Source organism: Montipora foliosa, chromosome 2 (genome assembly GCF_036669935.1).
Source record: "Montipora foliosa isolate CH-2021 chromosome 2, ASM3666993v2, whole genome shotgun sequence".
NCBI lineage: Eukaryota > Metazoa > Cnidaria > Anthozoa > Scleractinia > Acroporidae > Montipora > Montipora foliosa.
This window is the reverse complement of record NC_090870.1, coordinates 51,443,467-51,468,151: the sequence shown is the minus strand read 5'-3', so window position 1 is coordinate 51,468,151 and position 24,685 is coordinate 51,443,467. Positions and strand designations below refer to the sequence as shown.

At 40.6% G+C, this 24,685-nt stretch overlaps 1 protein-coding gene across 1 annotated transcript; it reads right to left on the bottom strand.

The window, feature by feature from the left end:
* Positions 1 to 50: 50 nt before the first annotated feature.
* On the bottom strand, positions 51 to 24,563 carry LOC137993496 (uncharacterized). Its single transcript, XM_068839400.1, has 18 exons — positions 24,404 to 24,563; positions 23,730 to 23,792; positions 18,236 to 18,454; positions 16,905 to 17,016; positions 15,344 to 15,522; positions 14,616 to 14,863; positions 14,028 to 14,409; positions 13,123 to 13,241; positions 11,745 to 11,889; positions 11,256 to 11,618; positions 10,364 to 10,566; positions 9,129 to 9,333; positions 6,680 to 7,345; positions 6,518 to 6,535; positions 5,708 to 6,037; positions 4,091 to 4,257; positions 1,159 to 1,714; positions 51 to 538 (listed from the first exon to the last, which is right to left on the bottom strand). The coding sequence occupies exons 1-18, from the start codon at positions 24,483 to 24,485 to the stop codon at positions 363 to 365; spliced, it is 4,233 nt and encodes a 1,410-aa protein (XP_068695501.1). The 5' UTR covers positions 24,486 to 24,563; the 3' UTR covers positions 51 to 362.
* Positions 24,564 to 24,685: the final 122 nt, after the last annotated feature.

Sequence of the window (24,685 nt, the reverse complement as noted above, 5' to 3'; positions counted from 1 at the left end):
TATTCTTTATTTTCAACTAAAACAATGTGCGTCACGTGCAAATACTTTTGTGTTCTGAAAAATAACAACGTTCTTGTTCTACATGGATTAAGTAAATTGTTTTTTTCCTCTCTGGCACATTACAAAATACAATGTTGTACCAAAGCTTATCAAGTCTTCCTTTCTTTTTATGTTTCACCTTCGTTGTCCTCTTGTCGAGCTCGAGAATGCTTTAAGCACCAGGTCAGCTAGTATCAAAGCTCTCTTTATTTGACGTGTGAAAGAAATCCAAACCTCAACATCCTGTGCATCATTTACATTGACCACCAAATACTATGTTACGTTTTAGTCAAGAAACATGCCATGTACATCCCACTGGCCGGCTAAGCACAAAAGCCCCACTTATTCCCGACTTCAAATTCTTTTGTGGTAGAGCACCAATGCTTGATTGAGTCTTTAGTCGTACAGGTCCAGTAAACTGCACCCTTGTAAATGAAGGGGAAATTGCAACAGGCGCCTTGAGCATTCCCTCCCGTTGTAGAGCGACCATATTTACAATCTAAAAAACAAGATTATGAAACGCAGTGAGAGTTTTGTTTAAAACAGATCGATTCGTAGAATTTTTTCTCATTTCTGGCCCTGCCACAAGGGTAAAGAGGAAACGCTAAAACTCGCCCCATATGGGGGCTGTTCTTTGGAGAAAGAAAAAACATTTTGGTCGAAAAAGTTTTTGGACGTTTTAAGCTTAGTCAAACAGACATTAAAATTGACTTTCTTTCAGCTTTTAATAAGGTTTATAGGAAATCGAGCTTAAGAGGACTACATAGGTGGAAAACAGAACACCGTTTCTAGACCTTCAGCAAGAGAAAAGAAGGTAATTTAAAGAGCTGAAGCCCCCCTATATTTGGCCCAACTGGGTGAAAGTTTACTTCAAATCTATCCGGGTTCTGTCTCAAACTGCGAGGTTACTTCAAGGATGACAGCTTAATGGTCAAATGGTGAAAGTGGACCCCACAGTCTTGGGGACTTGATGCTAAAAAAGCCAATTTTTTAAACTTAACAAATGGCATTTTAAACACCGGGAGTTGGGATTGATGCAGGATAGTTCTTCAGCAAAGACTCGCCAAAAGGGAGAAATGCCAAATATTCAAGAGAAACGAAAACGAACATATAAAATACCTATAGCCACTAGATTCCGAATTCCTTTTTTGTTACTGCTTTCCTTCTTTTTACTGTCACAGCATTCTCTGGGACATCTCCATAAACATGATTTGATACAAATAGCTGGGCAAACTATCTTCGACCGGACCATCATAGTTAAAGTTGATTCATCATTTCCGGCAAATGTCATCTCATTGTCTCCTCCATCCACTGCCTTTACTTGAGGAAACGATATGACCTGTCGTCTTCCACTTCCGGGATTGCAGCACTGGGTAGGGCATGTGGCAAGACAATTGGAATGACATTCAGCTCGACATGGTAATTTGATGTTGTAGGAAACTGAGTTGTGGTTAACACTCGGCTGAGAGGATGAACAACATCCGGCAGGGCAAGAGCTGACGCACGTACTGAAGCAGACCCGTGGACAGTACATTGACGCTGCAGGAGAACCTCGAGTCAAAGAAAATGCAAGTGGAAGGCTACAACACCGGACGGGACAGTCTGGGACACAGAATTTGGCACATATGGACGGGCACGACTGTGCTGTTTGCTGTACTTCCCGTAACTGATCAACCTGTGATAGTGGATTGGTTTGGTAAGAATCAGTAGGGTAAGTCTTTCCTTAATTATCGTGCATATCTTAGACCTGTTTATTACTATTAATCACTCCTCTTCACTTTTGTCCAAAAATGCTGGTAATCAGAGGCACGGCCAATTTTGACATTCAGTACGAGGTGTCCTTAAGTCTACCAAGGTGATTTGGTGAAGTAATTCGGAGGACTGGGAGAAAAATTTTAACGCAGTATCCCACAACCTCGCGCGGCCTTATTTTCGAATTCAGTATGGTATAGGCGAGGTTAGAGCTCGTCGGGTCTACTTGAATGCTTATTCAGTAACAGGAAAAGTGGTAGACACAGAATGATCTGTTGAGTTTTGGCGATGGAAATACTGCAGGGAGTTTGGAAACAACACCTAAGGCCGCGCGCGGTTGTGGGATACGGAGTTAAATCTTTTCTTCCCAGTCCTCCAAATTACGTCACCAAATCACCTTGGTAAGCATGTGCTACCAAATTTCAACAATATGGTAAGGAAGGGTAAAGGTTACCTTTCTACAGCTTAGGTTAAGTACAGCGGTTTATCTTTACTTGAGAATCAGCAGTATTTGGGAGACACTTTGTGACGTTAATCGTCTGCATTCCGAGACACGAGTGATGTTGAAGTTGGGGAGAAGAGCAAGTGGACACTTCGTGACGCTTATTGAAATCCTCGTGCATCTAATTAGGGGCATTTCTGGACATAAAGCGATTTTCAATTGAGTGTCGAAAGTAATTAGCGAATTGCTTTGGTTTTGCATTACTTCACTCATTGATTGGTTCAAAGTTCTCGCCCCACTTTTTGAACCAATCAGAAGTGAAACCAAAACCAATAGTGGCTCGCGCGTGCACATTTTCCCGCGCTTTTTGTCAGCTACGTGTAATTACCGTCAACTCTCCGCTAACGGACACTCTCGAAAGCGGACAGCTCTACTTACGGACACTTTTTTCAATTCCCCCTTTTACCTTCCAGACAAACTCTGTATTTACACATTCCCGTAAGCGGACACTCTCTTGTTAGCAGACGCGGACACTTTGGAAAATGAAAATTGGATTTTTCCTTTCGTTTACTCTCTCTCTTAAGCGGACACCCCACGTATAATAATTGATACTTGCCAAAGAAATTTGTCTTTGAGTTACTTCTGCGGAACAGCCACTGGAAATTGTTGGAAGCCTAGCGGCATTTTCTGACTGGCAAGGAAACGAGCCGCTAGCCCAGGCGATTACCAAGGTCAACGATATCTTAGTAGACATGAGACTGAAGTCTCTATTGGCAAGGAGGAAGTCAACCATTACGGGCTATTTCTCCAAACTGTCTTAGGACCAAGCAATACAATACAATACTGAATTGACCACTCCCCATAGGGGCTTTTCAGGGCCAATGAAACACAATCAACCAAACGACAGAACACAACAACAACTGTTAAGAATCCCAACTGGCCGGAGGCAAACCAGTTGGCTATTTACAAGTGCAGCTGGGAAGTTGAGCCAGGGACTACCAGGATCAAATTCAACGAGTGGTCAGAGCGGGTCTTGAACCCGGGATCTCCGGATCTCAAGGCAAGCGCCCTAACCACTGGGCCGCACTGCCTCCTTTTAAACCTTTTCTAGTCACGATAGTACCTTGTTTGTTAATGGATGTTTTATTAGCACCAAAGTTACATAGATAGGGGGCAGCAATAATTCCCGTATAAGTTATTTTTTGAAATTGAATATAGAAGAGTTATACTGTATAGATCTTTTTTTTCCCGAGTTTTAACATTTAACATCAATAAAGAGTTTCGGTTGCTATGTTGGTGTCTGCTTATGGGAATAATTCTTGTAAGCGGACAGCTCAACTTACGGACACTTTTTCCAATCCCCGAGTTTGTCTGCTTACGAAAGAATTGACTGTACTTCGAATTTTGATTGGTTTACTGGATTATCTCCGCCTTTTTTGATTGGTCAAAGGAATTACTTTGGTTTCGGTTTTACGACACTCGATTGAAACTCACTCTATCTGTTGTGTATTCTTGGTTTGCACTCAAGTGATAAGACGACCATGTTGATGTAGAAAACAAAAGATCCATTTATGTCTGTGTGCGAGCGGTCTGTAAGCAAAATGGCGAAAATTTTTGGCCAAAATTTTTTCTGGTTTGACAAAAGGTGACATAATTGTTTAATTTTTCGGAAAATACAATCTGGTCAATGTAACGTTTTATCCATTTTCGTATTTTTTCACCATCGTTTTTAAGATAACTAAAGTGCCATTGTCATGAAGTAGGTTGATCAAACATGGTTTGATGGTTCTCTGGCTTGGTGTGGTTAACATTGTGTCTCGAATCAAAACTTTCTAGAATTTAATCTATTGCTGTCACCTGGGTGGCCTGTGGCACCACGACTTGATTAGGTTGGTAGCTTGGTTCACTGGTCATAGTCTGGACACAACAGTAATCCGGACATGAGTCCACGCACTTTGCATCACAGTCAGATGAGCAGGGTGAAAAAGCAGTTTTAGGCTGAGAAACCGAACCAGGCGCGTCCCCTGTCAAATAGCATTTAAGATTTAGATGTTGAACGCGTCATCAGATTGACGCTCTTCAGGAACAACTGGTGACGACCCGCCTGCGTGGTCGGTGCAACATGCTCGTCTCGCACTTAATGAAAACGGCAAAAGTGAGGCTAAACGTTGCTACCAGAAGCACACGACCTTGAAGCGTGTAACTTGCAACTCGTTTCCTTGGAACAAGCCTGGGGTTTTATGACACCAATGTTATGCCCAAATATGAACAAAAATAACATCGAGGCTGCGCGCGCGGGAAAATGCACGCCCTAAGTTACATCCAAATAAGGAAAAACCCCACCACTGAACCAGAGTTAAACCCTTCAAGGTCATGAGCTTCTGGTTGCTACTAATACTAGTACCAATACCAGTACTAGTACTAGTACCAGTAACATTACCAATCATGATACCAACACTGATGCAAATACTAACTTGATTCTGGTTTAGTTCTTGCCTGTTAGTCAGAGATACGGAAAACGTCTCCAAAGGGAGAGAAAGTTAGAACAAGGGAATTTTCGTGCTGACGAGCAGTGACGATCCGTTGCCGTTTCATGTAAAACCGTCACAAGAATCAGACAGAACAAAGCCTTGTATACACAGAGTTCTTCCAGTAGTAAGGTGCTTTATATGAGTCTGACTACTATTAGGAGATGACAGAGATGCGATTTTTCGATTCAAACCTGCCGCGTTTCCAAAAGCCTTGCTTACCTGCAAAACTCCTCTCATCGGGTTATAACATGATTTTAACGACAAGAATTGCTTAATGAGGAACTGGAACCGCGTGTACGGCAAACGCCAAACGGCAGACTGCAAACGTCAAGATAAAATTTGCATTTTGCCAAATTCAAAGTAACGTGTTTAGTTCCAGTTTATTCCTTGCCTGTTAGCTACAGAAATCGAGGAAGTTTTCAAAAGAGAGAGATAAGCTATGATAAGAAAATTGTCGTGCTTTGATGACAAACTTTAGCCCGCCGTTTGTTGAGCGCCGTTTCACGTACACGCGAAGATTTTGTGTTGCCTTTAGCACACGAAGTCGATATGGAAACTCTTCATCGCACTCTGTATTATTAACGATGAGAGGCAAAATTTTACAATGAATTCAATGTAGCCGACCCGAAATAATTCGCGTTTAACTCTTGTGCACATGTATAAATTGCGTTCATAAGGATACGAAATCGTATGAACGCGAGTTCATTTCGTGATTTATGGGAACGAGTGATGTTTTGAAAGTTTTCCAAATTGCACGAGCCGTAGGCGAGCGCAATTTGAGAACTTTAAAAACATCATACAGTTTTTTATTTGTTATATACTTCACAAAATTACTTCATCTCTGTATTTCCATAGCAACCTCCGTATTGCACTCTCTAAGCTCTCTTGCACTCTATAGGTGAACTCTATACTGTTGATTATATAATACATAAATTGACGTTACCTCCACAGTAACCCCACTGTTTGTCAATGTCATGGTTGAAAGTTGTGGCGCACCAAGGCCTGCTTTCATCCTGAGTGGTGCAAGTAGTGTATATTTTACCCCTGTAAGTAAACGGAAAATGACAGCAGTTTCCATTTGATGTACCACCGAAAGACAAAAAGCAACCAGAACAAAATCCCCACTGGTTATCTGTGTCATAACTGCTCGTGGTTGCGCACCAGCGATAGCCTCGTTCAGCTCTTGTGCAGCGATGCTGGGGAGCCCCGTTGTACATAAACGGAAACATACAGCAAGCGCCCTGTGAGGTTCCTCCATGAGTTGGCATGCAACCTATGAGTTAAATGAATGAGAAAATCTTAAAAGCGATGTTTTTAAGATACGAATTTTATGGAGGCAACGTGACTTTACTAACTATTGAATGCGAAGAGTTGATAAGCGTCAGCACTTTCGTCTATTAACATGTCGAAACGCCCCTATTGTAAAGTGATAAATTATGCCTTTTGCAGCATTTTGAAAGTTGGTAATCTAAAGTCATCGAACCAGAGGCTTGGGTGGTACGCATTTTATCGAACCATTTTTCCCACGATGACTTTTACCATTAGTATCAAGATTTTGATCATCTCACTGGCAAAGTAATTCATAGCTTTGGGCCACAATTTTTCATGTCAAAACTAGAAAAAGAATTCATTTAAATTCCCAGTGCATTAAGAAGTCAATATACTTTACTTACACCGCTGGAAAAAAGCGGAATCCCTCAATACACCGTTACATCATGATCAAACGAATATGACTTAAAGAAGGCAAGCTTACCTTGCACTGGCCATGAGGCTGAAAATACAAATTAAAGAGAATTCATCTTAAAATAAGTATTACTTCCAAAATCTACAATAAGAAGTTGTACGGCATTTTAATGAAAGAGATTTGCAGAGCTATACACGCAGACAGCCGACTTTCATTGTACACCTTACTCACCTGAAGTTGGAGGTAGAGTTATAATGGGAGGCAGAGTAGGTAAGGCTACTGGTGAAACTTCTGGAGGTCTTGGTGGAAAGACGGCCGGAACTGGAGCGCAAGGTTTTGTAGATCCAGGAGGGCATGCAGGTGAAACTGTCGAAGGGGCTGGCGTTGGAAGGAGGACTGGCTTGCAAGGTGTTTTGTTAAGGGACGGACGACCAGAACTTGGCTGACATGGCGGAAGAGTTGTAAATGAAGGCTGTGTGAAAGGAGGTTGAGTTGTAATACACGGTGGAGGACCACAAAATGACTCTGTTGTTGTGATTGGTGGAGGGGGTGCATGGGTTGGCGACGGCGGCTGTGGGGGTGATGGTGGCGGAGGGGGTGGCGCAGTGATGGGAATGGGCGGTGGTGCTGGTGGCAGAGTTGTCACCGTCACTTTAGGGGGAGGAGGCGGCTTAGTAAAGGGAAGTTCTGGTGGAAATATCTCTGGTGTTGTAGGTGGTGGTGAGGGACGAGGGGCGTGGATGTAAATATGAAAATGTGGAGGGGATGGCAGCGATGGTGCAGCAGGCAGTGATGGGGTGGTGATAGGAACAGTTCTTGGAGCTGGAGGCAGAGTTGGCTTAGTTGTTGGTCTTGTTGTCATAGTCGCTGTCGTTGTTCTCTTTGTTGTTGAAGGACCTGTAAAAGAATAAAACTGCTCAGGGATATTTGTAACTGCACCAGCTGAAATAACGCCACTCGTTCCCCTTTAGATACCTTTAGTTACGTTTTTTTGAGTTTCATCAGCCATATGGCGGGGGTAACACTATAAAGCAAAGCTCCAATTGATAGTGCGCAAGTTAGTGCAGCAACCGGCATCTCGGTGCCCCACTCTATACTACCTTCGGGTGGTTTATTTAAAATTGTGAGACAGGGACTTTTATTGCTTATCCAGGATGTCTAACCATTTGAGGACATAATCATGCAAAGTCAGCACTTTTCTTCTCAGTTCTGAGTGTTGGTCTGGCCTGGTCAGTTCCAACCCGCGACCTCAAGCACCGTTGTCCGATGCTCAATCAACTGAGCCATTGCTTTCGCTATGGTTCTTTAAAAAGTCAGCAGTACTATAAAGACTTATGAAATTGACCTTTCACTGTGAAAAAATAATTAAAGTACTCTGAGAGAGACTTCATGTTCCAAGTTAGGAGATACCCAAGAGAGTTACTCTCTCTAGTACATCTGCAAGATGAACTAGTGGGGATGCCATTAATTCATATAAAATTGTCCATCCAGGAAGCTTGTGCCTTCCAAATAATGCAGTCGTCAATTTTGGACATTTTCTCAGAGTTAAATAGACATTTAAATATTTCTGTTTGTCATACGTTTTGCGCGTTAACCTCGCGCCGCGCAAGGACTGGACGCCAGTTCATTTAAGTTGGGGATGGCTGGCCTGAGAATGCCGCAGGGATGACGTGGACAGATTTGTCAGAGATTTTTATCTTTCAGTTGAGTGAAACTGAACTGAGCCTTTTTAAAAACCAGAGGTTTCCCAAGCTCAATTGAAGACTATGCCCGATACATACATACATACATACATACATACGTTTATTTCACGTCCCCAAGGGGCTTTTCATACATAAATGTTTCGTGAAATTGAAACTCTATGGAATCCTATCGTCTCAAATCGACCTAAAAATCACACAGGATGGACAAAGACCGACAAAGGACTTTAGGAAAAATCGTTCGTAATTTCACACACAAAAAAGCCAACGATTCCTTATAATCGCGCCATTATGTCAAAGGGCACAGTCCACCTATTAAGCATGGGGAACCTGTGGTAAACCATTGAAGTAATCTCGGAGCTATTTTAAAAGAAATGGGGTGGACTTTCATATACCGGATTAAAATGGTGGAGGACAAAAGAAGATAGCTAGATAGATAGATAGTTTATTGACGGCTAATAACCTAGCAGCCCTTAGGCTGAATTGCGAAATTATTACAAAAATTATGTACGGAAAAAACTAAGAACGTGATGTAAAACTATTTATATGAATATATGTATAAATTTAAAAATTATGGCGAGAACTTGATAATGCACTAAATTATCATAAATTATGTAATGAATATAATATTTCGCTAAAAGGAAAAAAGGAAAAATTTAACGGATCGCAAAGAATACCTGAAGGAGTGGAATAACACGCACAAGCGTATTTATCTGAAGCAAAGAATTTTTCACGCCTGGCTGCAAGCTAAATTCGATGCTGGCTACGAAGCGTGCAGCGACAGTGATTTCGCAAACGTTTATTGATCCGGAAAGTTCTTCCTGACAGGTAAATATTAAATTCTGAGCGCTACGTTTGACATAGAATTCATTAAATGGCGGCTAGAATTTTCCGTGAGCACAAGAGGAAACAAACTCGAGCATGCGCAGCTCATGACAGTGCCCCTTTAAAGAACCATAGCAATTGTTTAATATACATACTGGATTTTGGTTGCGACGTCACTGTTACGCTTATTTGGTGTGTGCAGTGAATTCCTGGGATAGCGTAGATCATTTTCTTGCCATTTAAGAGAATTTCTCTTTTCCCAGATGGATCTATCGCCCAGAACTTCACGACAATATTCGACCACTTTAAATTGGGTGGGTCCAACAGGAGCTGCTGGCCATCATTGAGTTCATTTGAAGTCTGAAAAAAAGACATTTTTACTTTACTTTTAATCTCGCAATCTAATTGGCTAATTTGCCGTTGTCGATAAGAGTCTAGACAACGCTGTAAGCGTCATGCTCGCGTCAATTTGTCACGCAATGTAATAGCCAATCAGGAACGCCAATTTTGGGAAATAAAACATCACGCTTGCTCTTTCTTCGTGTCATGATTGTGGTCACGCTCTGAAATAAAAACTTTCTTTGGTGTTGAATATTGTGGTAAAAAACAAATCGAAAAGAGTTCAACGTTGTCTGTACTCTTATCGACAACGATATTCGTCATCACAGTGGTCAAAATTTGTTGTGGATTCACTCGGATGCGCCTCGTGAGTCCACAACATTTTGACCACTGTGATGACGAATATCGTTGCCGATAACGCAGAACCTCTTTCGATTTGTTAATTGGATAAGAGCTAGGGAAATTGCCAAATTACGTATTCTGACGTGTTCTTAGGTAAACCGATGCCAAGTGTTGATCTTATCCATAAATTATTGCAGCACATATTCTTGATTTTCAAAAAGAATCTCTGGAACGACAAAACATTGGTGTATTATACATCACTTCTTTCGATCATGCATTTGACGGGCATTTAACGGGGAAGACAGAACAATGATGAAATAGAGGTGGCATGAACGGGAGAAATAAAAAAGGATGCATCACCATGATAAATATAATCAATGTGCGACAATGAAAGTGAGCAACATCTATGCCATGTGTTTACGGGAGCAAGGCTGGTTCAATGGTGAGAGTACTCGATTCCCAGCTCGGCGTGATAAGAAGGTTGAACTTGCTGGTTCTCTACTCTGCTCCGAAGAGGTTTTTCTCCGCGTACTCCGGTTTTCCCCTCTCCTTAAAAAGCAATGTTTGATTTTCTTTTGGTTAATTTGATTTAAAAGTATAGTGTCACCAATTGGTGCCCCAGTTTTTACACTTGAATAAAGTTCTTTATTAGATGTCTTGTTAACAAGTGTACTTTTCCAATGGTTAAATTGGCAACGTAGAAGTTTACCTCTGACAGTATCTCCCGTCTTGTTTCGGACATATGGTCTCTGGTGTCTGATACTCTGGCCAAACCCTTGAATTGATTATTTTTAACGACGTACTTAAGACGTATTTCTGGTCCTGTAACTGAATATCCTTCTGGTTTAAGACTGGAATAGAGCATGAAAGGGATGCCAGCATCGTTGGAGAAAGTAAAACTCAGGCAAATGTCTGTATAATGTGAACACAGGATATAAATAAGCCACATCATGATTGTAAAAGAGCGAAAATACGTCACTAAAGGTGAACTCAAAACGCATCAGAAGGGTTCACCGTGGCCTGAAGACACAACAAGGAGACCAAATCTGAAAGACAAAGACGTGTCCAGGATTGAAAGTGATTTTAATTTTAACGTGTATCACGAAGTGCCCTCTTATGAATCTGCTCAAAATTCACATCACTTTTGCGTAGAAATAAAGACGATCAAAGGCACAAAAACTCGACTCCCAACTCAAGAGGACATCCTTGATTAACATAGATAATTACTAAAACACTTACACTTACTTAAAAAGAACAGACACGCTAACGTTAACTAAGTGTTTTGAAGACGTAGTTATAGCTTAGACTTGACGCTCATATTTCGTGACGTTTATCCAAATTCGACTCGAACCTCATCACTTGTAATAAAAGACAAAAGAAAAGTACTTCTAGTCTATCTTCGCAAAGTTGAGAGAATCCATAACTCACTATCCCTGTAAAATGGACAGAAAGCAATATTAGCACATTATATAACGAGACCCACTAATTCTGCAGGCTGTGGTACCGCATATTTGAACGAATTAGCCTTTTTTAATTATAACTGCCCGATTATTATAAAAACGCAGAGGATCAAAAAATGTTGGGGATGCTCAATAGCTTACCATCAGGTGGCGTAGTTGGAGTTGTAGGCGGACGAGTTGTATGTGTCGTTACGTTTGTCGGAGGCGATGTTGTCGTGAGAACACTGCTTACATTCGGCAGCAGTAATCCAGGAGGCACAGTCGTTGGTTGAAGCACATCAAAGCAGTTCATCCGTATTTTCTCGTCTACCCCGAGAGGTCTTAAAGCGAATGAACATTTCTTCAGCCATTCCAAAGTTGCCATGTTGTAATCTGTGACGACAGCTGTTCGGTGAAAATTGATATGAACGCTTCTGCAAATGTACCAGCCTTTCCTCATAAGACTGAACTGGAAGGCGCCTGGCAACGAAAATACTTGGAAAAAGGCAGAACTGGCGTCGTAGTCTAGGGTTTGAAAATATCGGGTTATGGGTTATGGGTCTAGTGAGTAATTGGTACAAAAAAGTAGGAAATAAAATATCTTGAAAAATGTTTTAAAATCAATCTTGATTGTTTGTGCCATTGATTTACCAAAATTTTTGTCGCCCTTTTGCCCCAATGCAAATTTGTAGTTCTTCTGTCGAACGTAGTGACCGGGTACACATACGGACTCAAATGCTATAGTCTGGTGTTCACCTGTTCCCTTGTCAAATCCGGGAATGTGAACAATGAACGCCTGCAAAACAGTCGAAAAAGCTGAGTTTTACTAAAGAAAGATGTAAAGTGTCCCTGTTGGAAGCTTGCCAGCACAAATCAGGCCACTAACAGAAATGAATATAGGCGCTTCTTAAAGCTTAACTTGGGATCTCTGAAGGAACTTAAACGCCTACTAGATATGAAAAACATGCTACTCCACATTCAAAATTTGGATGAAAAACTACAAAAATCTACATTTATTTAACCTCAGGGCCTCTTCAGTTGCTGATTGTCAAACTTATAAAAATGTCAATGAATGAACCATTGAGATAACCACTGGATTCCCCTCCCTTTACTTGCGAGATATGTGATTACCGAGCGCGTGATATGAGGAAATAAATTCCTTCTTTAGTTTGTGTAGCCTGTGTACGGGCGCCCCCTCCCCTCTGAGAAAAAATAGATTTTTGATGAGGAGAAGGGGTGGCTGTACTTAAGCTATAGTTAGTGTTCATTGATGAGTCTTTGCTGATTCTAACATCTTCGGTTGTTGCTCTCAACAGAGCGTGACTGGAGTAAAAACCGGTCCAGTGAAATTTGTGCATTTCATTGCCACGCCCTCCCTCCCTCACTGTGATTTAATCGGGAGCTTTAGCAACGACAACGGCGACGGCAACGAGAACATCACAAATTTGCATATTTAGTGGGCAAAAACAATACGTCTGCGCGCTCTGCACGAGCGTTTTTCATTTTTGTCCAATCCTTTTTGGTCGTCGTCAGCAAAGAGATTCCTGACGCGCAGGTCTGTCAACCCCATTTTAACATGCTCTTGTAGTGTGAATTAATTTATGTCACCTTTAATTTGTCATTTCATTCAGTGTGAGGAAAACACCTCAGTACACTAGATGTCTTTATTTATTAATAATGATATAGCAGGTCCTGGGGTAAGGCCCCAAGAATATTTTGAATAAGATTTATTTGTAATAGACACTGGCAAATATTATATAATTATTAAATGAAAGTCACAATTGTACCTTCCTTCTGCATGAATTTTTTTCTTTACCTTCTTCTTTGCGCGAATTTTTTTTCTTGGAATTTTCCCTTGCATGGATTTTTTTCGGTTTTTTTCCCCCCCCCCCCCCCCCCCCCATAGCTTTAAATACTACTGTGTATAAAGGAAGGGGTTTTTAATCTATGCAGGCTTTTGTTTTGTTGTCCAAGTTTTTCCTCTGTTTAATTCATAGAAGTAAGTCATTTGCTCTTTTTAAGCCCTGACCTGACAACTCTGAGTAAGCTCCAAGTTTCCTTTAGTGATTCGCCAGCAAAGGTTGTATATTGGGTTCTGACTTGCTGGAACATCAATAGCATAGAGAGCGTACATGCCTCCGTTGACGACTACCAAGACGTGTAAACAAAGATAAGGTTTACATATATTAACCACTTACACTTGCTGCCATATTGAAGAACCAGTCTGCAAACTGTTCATAGCAATAGTGCTCCCACATTCTCTGGGGATGTTTCTTTGCGTAAGGTGCATTTCTCGCTTAGAATACGAGAAGACGAGCGCGAGTGTGGAATATTTTACAAATTCAAGAAAAAACCGATAAAAAGATTTGGGAAAGGGGTTACTCTTCCTCGGACTTCGTGGCGTACGGTCCAGGCTTATCGGGCTGATCGCATACACGTTGCTATGGAAAGGAAAGACACTGCGAACGACTAACGTAAACTCTTTGCCTTTCAAAAGCTTTTAATTTGGCTTCGTGGCTCCTTGATATCCCTCGTTTTTATAGGTTTTTTTCCCTTCGATAAAGAACCTTTCAAAATCAAAGATGGTGCTTGAGGAAGATATATTTTTTTTCGTGGAAAGCAAACTTTTTATATATCGATGTGATGATGATGGTGATGCAATCTTCATTTAAAAAACTGACGTCGACGTCTGATGAATCCGTAATGATTTTAATTAGCAAGCATCATAATTGGGAAAACCGGGCTTCGTTCAGTCTCATTCGCAGCCGTTATTAAGGTCGTCACGCAACGCTCCTCCCCACTAACGCCGTTAGAGGGGAGGAGCGTTGCGTGACGACCCTAACGGCTGCGAAGGAAACTAGCATCGTTGTGGACTCATCTCTGTAGGAGGGAATAACAGATAAGGAAACGGGATGACCACGAATTTTTACTTACTCACTCTTGCGAATCCACGTGAGTCCAGAAACTTTGAATTCCTTGCAATAGTTTGTGGGTCATAACTTTTTGGTGGAATGTAGTAAGGAATTGCCCTGTTGTACACGTAGGCCCCTTGATAGATTCCAGGCTGGGAGGAGACTGGTGGGCTTGGCATTCCGGGTTGAACGGTAACGCTTACATTCACCGAACTGCTTGCTCCAGCCTGGCCTGTAGACGTTTGACCACTAGTTGTTTGACCTGAAGTTTGACCGGCAACACCGGTTGCACCAGTTTGACCTGTTACTTTTCCCTCGGCAGTGACAATCTGTTCTCCAGTTACAGAAGATGCAGCAGGTTTTACAGGTATAACGCTTCCATTTCCCGTGTATATGTTGAATACCTAAAAAAAAAAGATAAAAAATAATTTTATGTTTTATTTTGCGAATGCAGGAACATCTTTTGGGTCACTATAATCCCATTTTGCTTCGATTGATGTCTATGGTTCACGCTGTTTTCAAGCGACATACCAGAGATAGAGCCAAAAAATGGTACTAATTACTGGCGTGTGAGAGCCAAAAGATTCAAACGAGCTTTGCTTCAACTTACCGATTTGTTTAATGTTCCCAATTTCGCTAAGGCCTCCTTTAAGGCTTTATCGGCTACTTCGGTTGCTGCTTTAGTTGCAGCTTCAACTCCGGCCTCTGCTCCAGCCCGTCCGCCTGCCTCTGCTCCTGCCATTGCACCGGCTTTAGCTCCACTTTCCTTAGCTTCTCTTAATCCCAATTCGGCTCCAGCTTTAGCCCCTGCCTTGGCTGCTATCTTTATAAGAAGCGACTGGGTAGCTGTTTGGTCAGCTATATCATCATGCAAATCAGTAAACAACAAATGAATGAATAAATGAATGAATGAATGAATGAATGAATGAATGAATGAATGAAAAAATGTGAGCCCACTTACGAACGAATTTAATGATTAGAGAAGGGTAAATTAATTTTTTTGCGCCGTTAATTCATCACCGTTGTAGTGCTTGATTCCGATTTATTCTTATTCTTATAAAAAAATTTAATCAATAACATTATTTCGATCTGTAGTTTCTGTTGGGCTGTCTGTGGCCTCTTGTAAAACAAAGTATTACGGATAGATTTTCGGATATGAGGGGGAGTGCGCGTGAAATCAGGGAAAAATGGGTCATATCGTTTACGTGCAGATGAAATGCGAATGTAAGAGTGTTACATCTCCTTACATTACTTCTTCCGCTGAATCAGTTCAGTTTTTCTAAACGTGAGTCCACACATTATTCTTATCTGTTGTTGGTTCAGGTTTCATTAACATACCTCGAGGAGGTGCCGACGTCCACAGGAACTGGGATGGGATTGGCGCATACAAAATTTTATCGGGCGTCTGTACGGCTACCGCCAGGGAATCATTTCCATACTGTTCTTTGTGTAGAGCCTCAATGTAATAATACTTGTCTTTTTTCAAGTTAATCGGATAAGATTCTTGTTCAGGGTACCTGGAGAAACATAGTGGTTGGTTTTTACAAGATAATGAACACGTAAATAATCCTAGGAAGACAAGACCAATATAACACCAGTCTAGCTCTTGCTCATCCTTACTTCAAAACTCTTCGTAACCTTGCAGTTACAGGATAGTTCGCCCGTGTTGTACAATGGTAACAAGATGGAATAATCGAGAAAAATCCTTAAGATAGCTATAACTTAACGTATGGAGTGGAATGACGTTTCGTTTTCGTAACTGAGTTGAAACTAAATACAAACAATAAAGGATTCAGTTGTGGCCACATTGCTGCAAATTAAACTTCGACGTCACTTCAAGCATCAACGGAGTAAAAGAGATTACCATTTTTCAAATTCCAAAGCGGTGTTTTGGCAAAGGCACCCAACGAACAAATTTAGCCAAAAGCCTTTGAGAGATATTTCTACGCTCCTTGTAATGTACAGGGGCACCCAACGAATCTGTTCCTCTCATTATCTGTTCCCCGGAGGAATCTTGCTGGCTGGCAAAAATACAGGTGTTTCGATGAGCTGGTTGGGAAATTTTGTTATTGATAGAGGTTTTGCCTGGGAATTATTGACTTTTTCTAGCATTTCAACCCGAGCTGGCTGTAGAAACTCTGAAGACTGAGGACGACTAAAAAAAAAAAAAAGAACCCCTTCGCTCTCCTAGAGAATTGTCACAAACATACGACGGCTGCCGGGTCAGAGTGATTGCGCTTGCGGAAAAAACCTGTTTTGTTCCGGTTTTGTCGCTTTTGTTCGGTCGTTTTGGATCGAGGGATTTAAAAGCGCGGAATTCCTGGCTGGGAAATAAATTTGATCAGCTCGCTGGGAAACCAACCAATTTTATCTAGCTGGCTGGGAAATTTCTTGTCTGTCTTGCTGGGAAAAAGGAACAGATAATGTTTTCCCAGCAACACTGAAAAACACCTGAAAATGCCTTAATAACATTTATTTTCATTAACTGGGGTATAATAATACATTTTACAACAAATTGGTCGTTGGGTGACCCTGAATGTATAAAGACTGTCTAAAGAGATATTTTTTTTCACCTACAAGACTTTAATCTGTTCGGATATCTTAGCTGAAAATGAAAGTGTCCGAAAATATTCGGGAATGAAAACTTCAATTCAGAATTGCAAGCTGAACTTCCCAGCTAACCATTTACTCACCCGAAACTGCTAGGTGACCTTTTTCCTGGTTGCGAATCTTTTAGGTGATGTTTCACGAAAGAAATTTATAGCTGTTTAGCAACGTAGTACCGAAATTCTTAGGCCAGTTTGACTCTCCCGAACTCATACTTCACCGAACATTATCGTCGGGTGCCGGCGCCCGTGTTTCGAGTGTAAGTCAAAAGCAATACGAGCTGTAAACGTACTTTCTAAACTGCATCGGCAGAGATTCGTGATCTTTCCCAACTTTGCATATCAATATCTTCTTTGCCGGATCATCTGTCGTGCTTAGAAAGAGCTGTCCCTCATTGTCGCTCTCTTAAAACAAAGGCAAATGTTAAATAATCTTTTTGCTGACCGACATCAACATATGCGCAACTTAAAGTGGTTCTATAAACAAAAAATCATTTCTTTTTCTCTTTAGATTTTTAAAATGTCTTTACTTAACAACTTCCTGGCAAAGGCTGTTTACTTTGAGGGTGAGTTTGGCATTTCAAGGTCCGCAATTACTCACGTTCAAAGCTCAGAGGGTTAGATCTGGGAAAAGTGGCGCTCTAACCAACTAAGCTATGAAGCTACTGACGTTGGGAGCTGGTCATTTGTGAGCTCTAATGTTCCCGTGAGGAATGAATCAACGCACAACTGCAAGGATCAGTTGGTTAGAGCGTCGCACCGGTATCGCGAGGTCACGGGTTCAAACCCCGTTGAAGTCCTGAATTTTTCAGGCTTCTTTAAGCAATTGCAAAAATTGCGTTCATAACTGCGAGGATCAGAGCTTCACTTGATTTCATATCCGCAGTTCATATATGATCCATTTCATATATCATTTCATCGTTGATTCATTCCTCACGGGAACATTAGAACCCACAAATGGCCAGCTCCTAACGTCAGTGGCTTCACAGCTCAGTTGGTTAGAGCGTCGCACCGGTATCGCGAGGTCACGGGTTCAAACCCGGTTGCAGTCCTGAATTTTTCAGTCTTCTTTACGCAATTGCAAAAATTACGTTCACAGCTGCAGGGATCATAGCTTCCCTTGATTTCATATCCGCAGTTCATATATGATCCATTTCATATATAATTTCATCGTTGAATTCTTAATGAGTTTGAAAAGTCTGCAATGGCGTACGTCTAGGGACTGATTACCCAAATAGTTTACAAGTTTAAGAAATTTGATAGCATCTAGACCAATGCCGGATCAATTTAATCCTCAACACTTTTAATATTTAATTTAGCAACAAAATGCTCAATGATGATACTTTTGCATCATTGATGCAAAAGTTACGTTTGCATCATTGAGCATTTTACGGACAGTCAGTGTATTGCGACTCGTTAACTAAATTGTTAGCCATTCTGTTCGTTCCAACTTTTAGAAATCGCACCCAAATAACAGGTGGCGGTTGCTCAAGGCCTGGTTAGCGCTAACTGTTGGTTAAAATATATCAAACCTATAGGTTTCCATGGTATTTAACACTGGTTAACGCTAACCATGCATCCAGCAGCCTCAGCCAGATGTACAGTTCTAACGTCTTTTTCCCACCTATGAAGAACACATGAAGTCCAGTTGCCTGTGGCACAAAATATCCTCTGAGTCGAGATCCATAGTTGTCTCCCCAGTTAGATGGTTCACTAAATGTGGATATGTATGAAAAATATGTGGGCATGCTGGGATAGCGAGGATCGTTCAACAAATTTTTGCTCAGATACCCGTCGATTCCGTCCCATCTCTCCAGAATGGCTCCTCTTTTTCTCTTGATCGCTAAAATTACGGGTAAATTGTCAAAGAACAACAGCAACAACAATAATGATAATAATTATTATACTCAAAGGAGAGAATGTAAGTCAGAGGTGGCAAGGGAAGTTGACTGCCTCGAGATGTTGTGACCCAGTACAAAGTTAAGGCTACTTCAACAGGTAAAGTAAACACGTAATCGCAATGAGTTCTCGTAAAATTAGGGGAAAATCTCACCGTTTGCCCAACTGGTTTTTGTTGTGCCTCGACAGTGACAAGAAAATTTTGCCCTTATGTTATAAACACGTATTCGCAATGAGTTCTCGTAAAATTAGAGGGAAATCTCACTAGCTTGTGTTTTCAGAAGTTTGTTTAAAGCAGCACCTAAACGTTATTTAAGTGTTGGAGAGGATCTTCTGGATCTTGTTTGAAGTTCGTCCTTTTTTGGTTGCATTGACTTATTTTGCCGATTCTTGTTCCAAGCTAAGCTGGCGTGTTTCAATGAAATACATCAAAAGGTGAATGATCTCGTTTTCAGAGATAAAGTGGAATAAAGTACATCCGTAAAACTCTTCTTTGACCTTGGCTGACTAAATTTTTTTTATGGCTTCTAATTTTAGCGTGATTGCTATTCGCTAGCTATTGACAGTTGACTCTGAAATGGCTTTTTTCCTTTTCCATTCGCTCGCTGAGGGTGGTGTTGTTTTTTTTTAAAACTCACGCCGTTCAAGAAAAATTCATTGCCAATCTGGTGAATTCCAAAGTAAATTTCACTCGAAAAACCAATATCATACTCATCGCTTTGTGATTCATGCGATATGGGTTTTTAGCGCAAAATTTACCTTGGAATTCACTAGTTAGGCAATAAACTTTTCCATAGAAGAACGCAAAGAAAATGATTTTAATTATTAAAGCAGTAACCGGAAACATCAGAACGCGGACAATCCGAAACCTTTTATTTTCACTAACCCTTCAGGCAGTAAGAATAAATAAACAGAAAGCTCCGCCTTTAGGCTTGGCTAAATGTATAGATTAACTTTAAGTGTCTGTCAGCTTATTGACAATGAAAATTAGCCAATAAAAGGGCGAGAATTTTGCAGTCATTGTAAAAAAGTGGAGTGTTTTGTCTCTCGCTCGATTTCTCTCAGCTTTACGGTGTTCTTCATTGAATTTTTCTCTTCTTCTTCTTCCTCGGCTTCTCTCGCGTCTTTCGTCGCCTCTTCTCTCCTGCTCTTTATCCCGTTGATGGTCATTAAAATGATTTCTCGCCGTAAAAACGCGGGATGCCAAAAGCAACACTGCTACCTGATTACCCGCCAAGGAAAATTGCCCGAGTACTCCCGTCTCCAGAGGCTGTACTGCCTTCCCACCTCCACCCCGATAGTCTGTACGGCCTATTAATGTGGAGTGGCTAGATTTTCATTTTATTATGATCGCGGGTGCTCTTTCCCGGACAGGATTTGTAACCAGAGTACCCATTTATTCGCCACAATTCGGTCGGCGGTTTTTCTTAGCGGGTGATAATACAAGTTTACAGCGGCAGCACAATAGTTAAGAAAAGATGGTAACCCATCGATGCGAGAAACTTTGGTTTTGGTCACCGTATGACCGTACGACCGTACGTCCATCCACCCCTCTATGTATGCTAATTATTATTTGACCAGTGTACTCCAGTTGAAACTCTGGCTAGCTTACAGCATACATTTTTGATATTGGACATCAATGTTATGGTCAATTGATACCTGTCAAAACAAGATATCTGCTGACCAGTATCACGTGACCATATCGCGGCCCACGTTGGACCTTACTGAGGTCAGTTCACCGCTGACCAGGAACTGGTTGTTGATTGGATCGAAGGCTCAAGCCAGGTCAGACTCACACGTGAGCATAAACGAGGCTTAATTTTTCGCGCTCTTTCTGTGGCTCGACGCAGCTACACGGCGATGCTACATCAACAAAAGATCTTGACATCCGATGCTTTCCGTGTTCAGGTACGGTTTCGAAAATATCTTTTTCTTGCATTTTTCGCTGGTTTTAATCCCGGTTTGACATAATATAGCTGTGGTCAGGACACACTGGTGGCTACGTAGTTATTGAAGTCAAGCATTGGAGGGATATAAACTTAAAGCTGAGTGTTCATTTTTAATTTCTTTAGTGCTACTTTTTGCTCTGAATTGCAATTTTTGGCATGAGACTTATCTTGAGATTTTTAATTTTGAATCTACTAAGGTTGCAAGATGCCTGGACGGCCTATGACAGAGGAACAGAAACGAAAGAAGAGAGAAAGAGAACAAGAACGACAAAATTAAACGTTACACCAGCAATATCATAGCTCAAACGTGGTGGAAGAAGTTACTCCACAAATTCTTTTCTTGGACACTAAAACGTTTGTTATTTTTACAGATGAGTTATTTCAAGTGGATGCATATTTCTAAAAAGTGGTTTAGTCGTTTTTTCCTTTGTTCAGGGATGAAACTTGAATTTTTTTTCTCAACTGGAATTAAATAACAATGATCTGTACTCTTTTTGGACAGAAATAATTGATCTGTTTGCTGGTTTGTTTGGCTTTAAAATGCGAGCGAACAACGAGTTTTTTCACTCCGTTTGACAAGTGACAAGAAAATTTTGCCCTTATGTTAGAAACATGTAATCTCAATGAGTTCTCGTAAAAGTTAGGACAAATATCACCAGCTTGTGTTTTCAGAAGTTTGTTTAGAGCGCGTACAGGTAATTGTTTGAAGATCTTGCTTGAAGTTTGTCCTTTCTAGCCGATTCTGGTTCTAAGCCAAGATGGCGTGTTTCAATGAAATACATCAAAATGTAAATGATCTCGTTTTCAGAGATAAAGTGGAATAAGGTACATCAATAAAACTCCTTGTTTGACCTTGAACCGACAAAGACGATCTGTCCCATCACGAGCTATAGTACGTCTGTGATTTCTAACTTTAGCGTGATTCCTATTCGCTGGCTTTTGACAGTCGACTGTGAAATGGCTTATTTCCTTTTCCTTTCGCTTGCTGAGGATTTGCTTGTCTTCTTTTAAAACTCTTGCCGTTCAAGTAAAATTAATTGCCTAACTGGTGAGTTCGACAGTAAATTTCGGTGGAAAAACCGATATCGCACTCAACCCTTCGTGATTCATGCGATCAGTTGGTTTTTCGGGTGAAATTAACGGTGGAATTGACTAGTTAGGCAGCGAAGAAAATGACATAATTAAGCAATATCCGGGAAAACCAAAACGCGGGCAGTTCCAAAGCCTTTTATTTTCACTAATCCAGAGTCAGTAAGAATAAATAACCCGGGATCTCCGCTTTTAGGCTTGGTTAAATCTATATATTACTTCAGTTACCGTTGCAGACAGTATACATCAATTGGGTGGAGACTGGGTTGCATGAATAGAATTCCCAAAACATCTTACCCGTGGTGCTTCGCGCCTGAGCTTCGCTAATAATAATAATAATAATAATAATAATAATAATAATAATAATAATAATAATAAAGGGCTTGGAGAAATACACCAAACGAATCTCGGGTAACATCAAAATTAGTGAACTACAGAAGATTGCACTGCTAGGAACATCTCGCATCCTATGAAAGACATTCTCTGTCAAGTAGGATAGACTTCGGCTATTGTGTTGTAAATCGGCATAAAGTTATAGGGGATAGAATAATAATAATACTAATACTAATACTACTACTACTAATAATGATGATGATGATGATGATGATGATAATAATAATAACAAGATGTAAATGCCCCGCTTAGAAAAATCTGTGCTCCTGTACGGTATGAATATCCCGCTAACGAAAGAAGGCGACGTGGACCAGAGTCGCTGAGCCTCCACTCATAACAAAAAATAACATTAAGCAGTGGAAAGTAGATCACATCGACCGTTAGATAAAATTTGAATATGATCCCATCGATGTTACGGTTATGACCCGTCCTGATGGTATGCTCAGCAATCGCAGAAGTCTTGACCCCTCTTGCATTTGTGAGAGCCCGAAAATGATTGCTGAGCATACCATCAGGACGGGTCATAACATCAAATGAGATCACTTTCAAATTGTATCATTAGAAAGTGACATTGGTTGGATCAGCACACATGATAGAGGGAGGATAAGAGGAATTATTAAAAACTACATCATCAGATAATGCAATTCTAGAGTTTTGACTGACTTAGCCATTATGGTTTATGAGCTATTAGCATCACCCAACTAGTGGACTAATGCAAATCCTGCATTTTAATTGGCTACGCTAATAGAGGACTATTAGTAATAGTCCTCGAGTAGCGAAAAGCGTGACGCTTTCTTTCGTTTTATTCCCAAATAGATATTTCTTCAACTTGCATTGGCTAACTTTATTATTGCCTTTTCTGTCCGACTAGTTGGCCCTCAAGGGCCACGGGTCAATAGCCCATTCGGCTTCGACTCATGGGCTATTCACCCGTAACCCTTGCGGGCTACGGGTCTAATTGTTATTTAAACCATGCTATAAAAATATTAGTAACTGCATGCACGCATCAATTTTTTTATGTTCTTACAAAATAATGTTGGGGAAACTTATCCATCATTTGTGGGCGTTTAATAAAGCAATTATTCCACTCGCGCTTGTTGGATATGAGATGATTATAGCCATCGGTGCGACACGCATTGTTGGCTATCTTTCATTTCATATCCAACAAGCGCTTGTGGAATAATTGTTAATTTACTAATATTCGAACTCGGATATTGACGAGTGCTCATAGATACAATTGTTCATTCTACTAATCATACTGTAAGGCAGATTTACGCCTGTTTCTCGTTGCCCAAAGTAAGCACCCGAGGACCTTATTTCCACAAAGATGTCACTTTTCACAGGTAACCTAACTTGAGGTAACATGAGATCACTCCCAACTTTGAATTTTTTTTTCAAAGAAAGACTTTTTATCAAAAACATATGATTTCAGAATCGCAAATTTTAGTTTTCAAATTGCTACACGTCACGATCTGGATTAGTCGTTACATGTTATGGTGGTTCCATTGTTCCGACTCAAGGACCATAGGTTTGTAAAAATAACAATATGGCAACCATAACACGTTGAAATTATTTCAGATGGCATGCAGCGCCCATGAAATTTGAAAGTGAAGAGAGAGAGTACATAATTCATTTTTTCCCGATACACACTTTTCAAAAAAATTGATTGCAAGGATTACTTTTATCATTTTAAAGTTACGTTTAAAAGGCCCCGCGGGGTCTATTCATTTTTTGAGAAATCACAAGCATTGAAGCCCTACTTTTACTTTTGATTACATTGATACTTACATACAGTTCTCTTGTTGGGGATTTCCTCCCTAGTCGTTGTATAAGAAGCACCCCTCGTTTTTTCTGCACAACAGCAAAATTAAAGGGGAATTAAGCAGCCTTGTATGTATATCGGCACTTAGTACGGATCATCGAATCATCGAATTAGATACAAGTTATTGATTTCGAAATCCCATTATCCTTATCACATAAAGATAAGGAATAGGGTAGTATTAGAGTGAGAAATCAAATAGACTTCACATACTCTATTAGTATGGAATTGCGTTTCAGATTTTCTCTCGTGAACTGAACTAATCAAAATTAAAACTTCTCAGGTGAGATATTAGTACCTTTCACATCCTATTACCCCAGCTCTCGAAATTGCCAATGTCTGATCTTTAATTAAAAGTAGATACCAATGCAATTGTAAGCCCCAAAAGCATTGGCATTCTTGAGTTAATGTTAAAGTTTCTTTGCTCTTTTAAAGGTTTAGGCAAAGTGGTCTTTGTCCCTTTTCAAGACTTCAATTAAAGACTGAGTCGGCGCTTAAAAATGTCTACTTTCAAAAATATATTGAAATGGAAACAACGTTATTTGCAGAAAGTATGTTGTAATGAATGCTGTCAAACGATGTTTAGACTAAGACACTGTTTCACCAGTGAAAACATGACATTATAATGACAGTTGTCACATACCTTTCGCTTTCCTGTCGGCCAGACAAGTTTCGAAGAAGAGACAGAGGTATATCCCATAAAGCAAAAAAACGACGCCCCTCATACTGCATGATCATGGCATGCAAATTTGAATTTAAATTTACTTGTGTGGATTAATAAATGGCTATAAAAAGGAATTGACTTCTTGCTATTTGGTAATTTTCATCTGAAATTTATGTGCCTGAAGCCACCTGTCGCAGCTGACACCCGTAGTGCCACTGAACCGAGCAATGACGTAAGCAACATTGATGTCAAGTTCAGTTG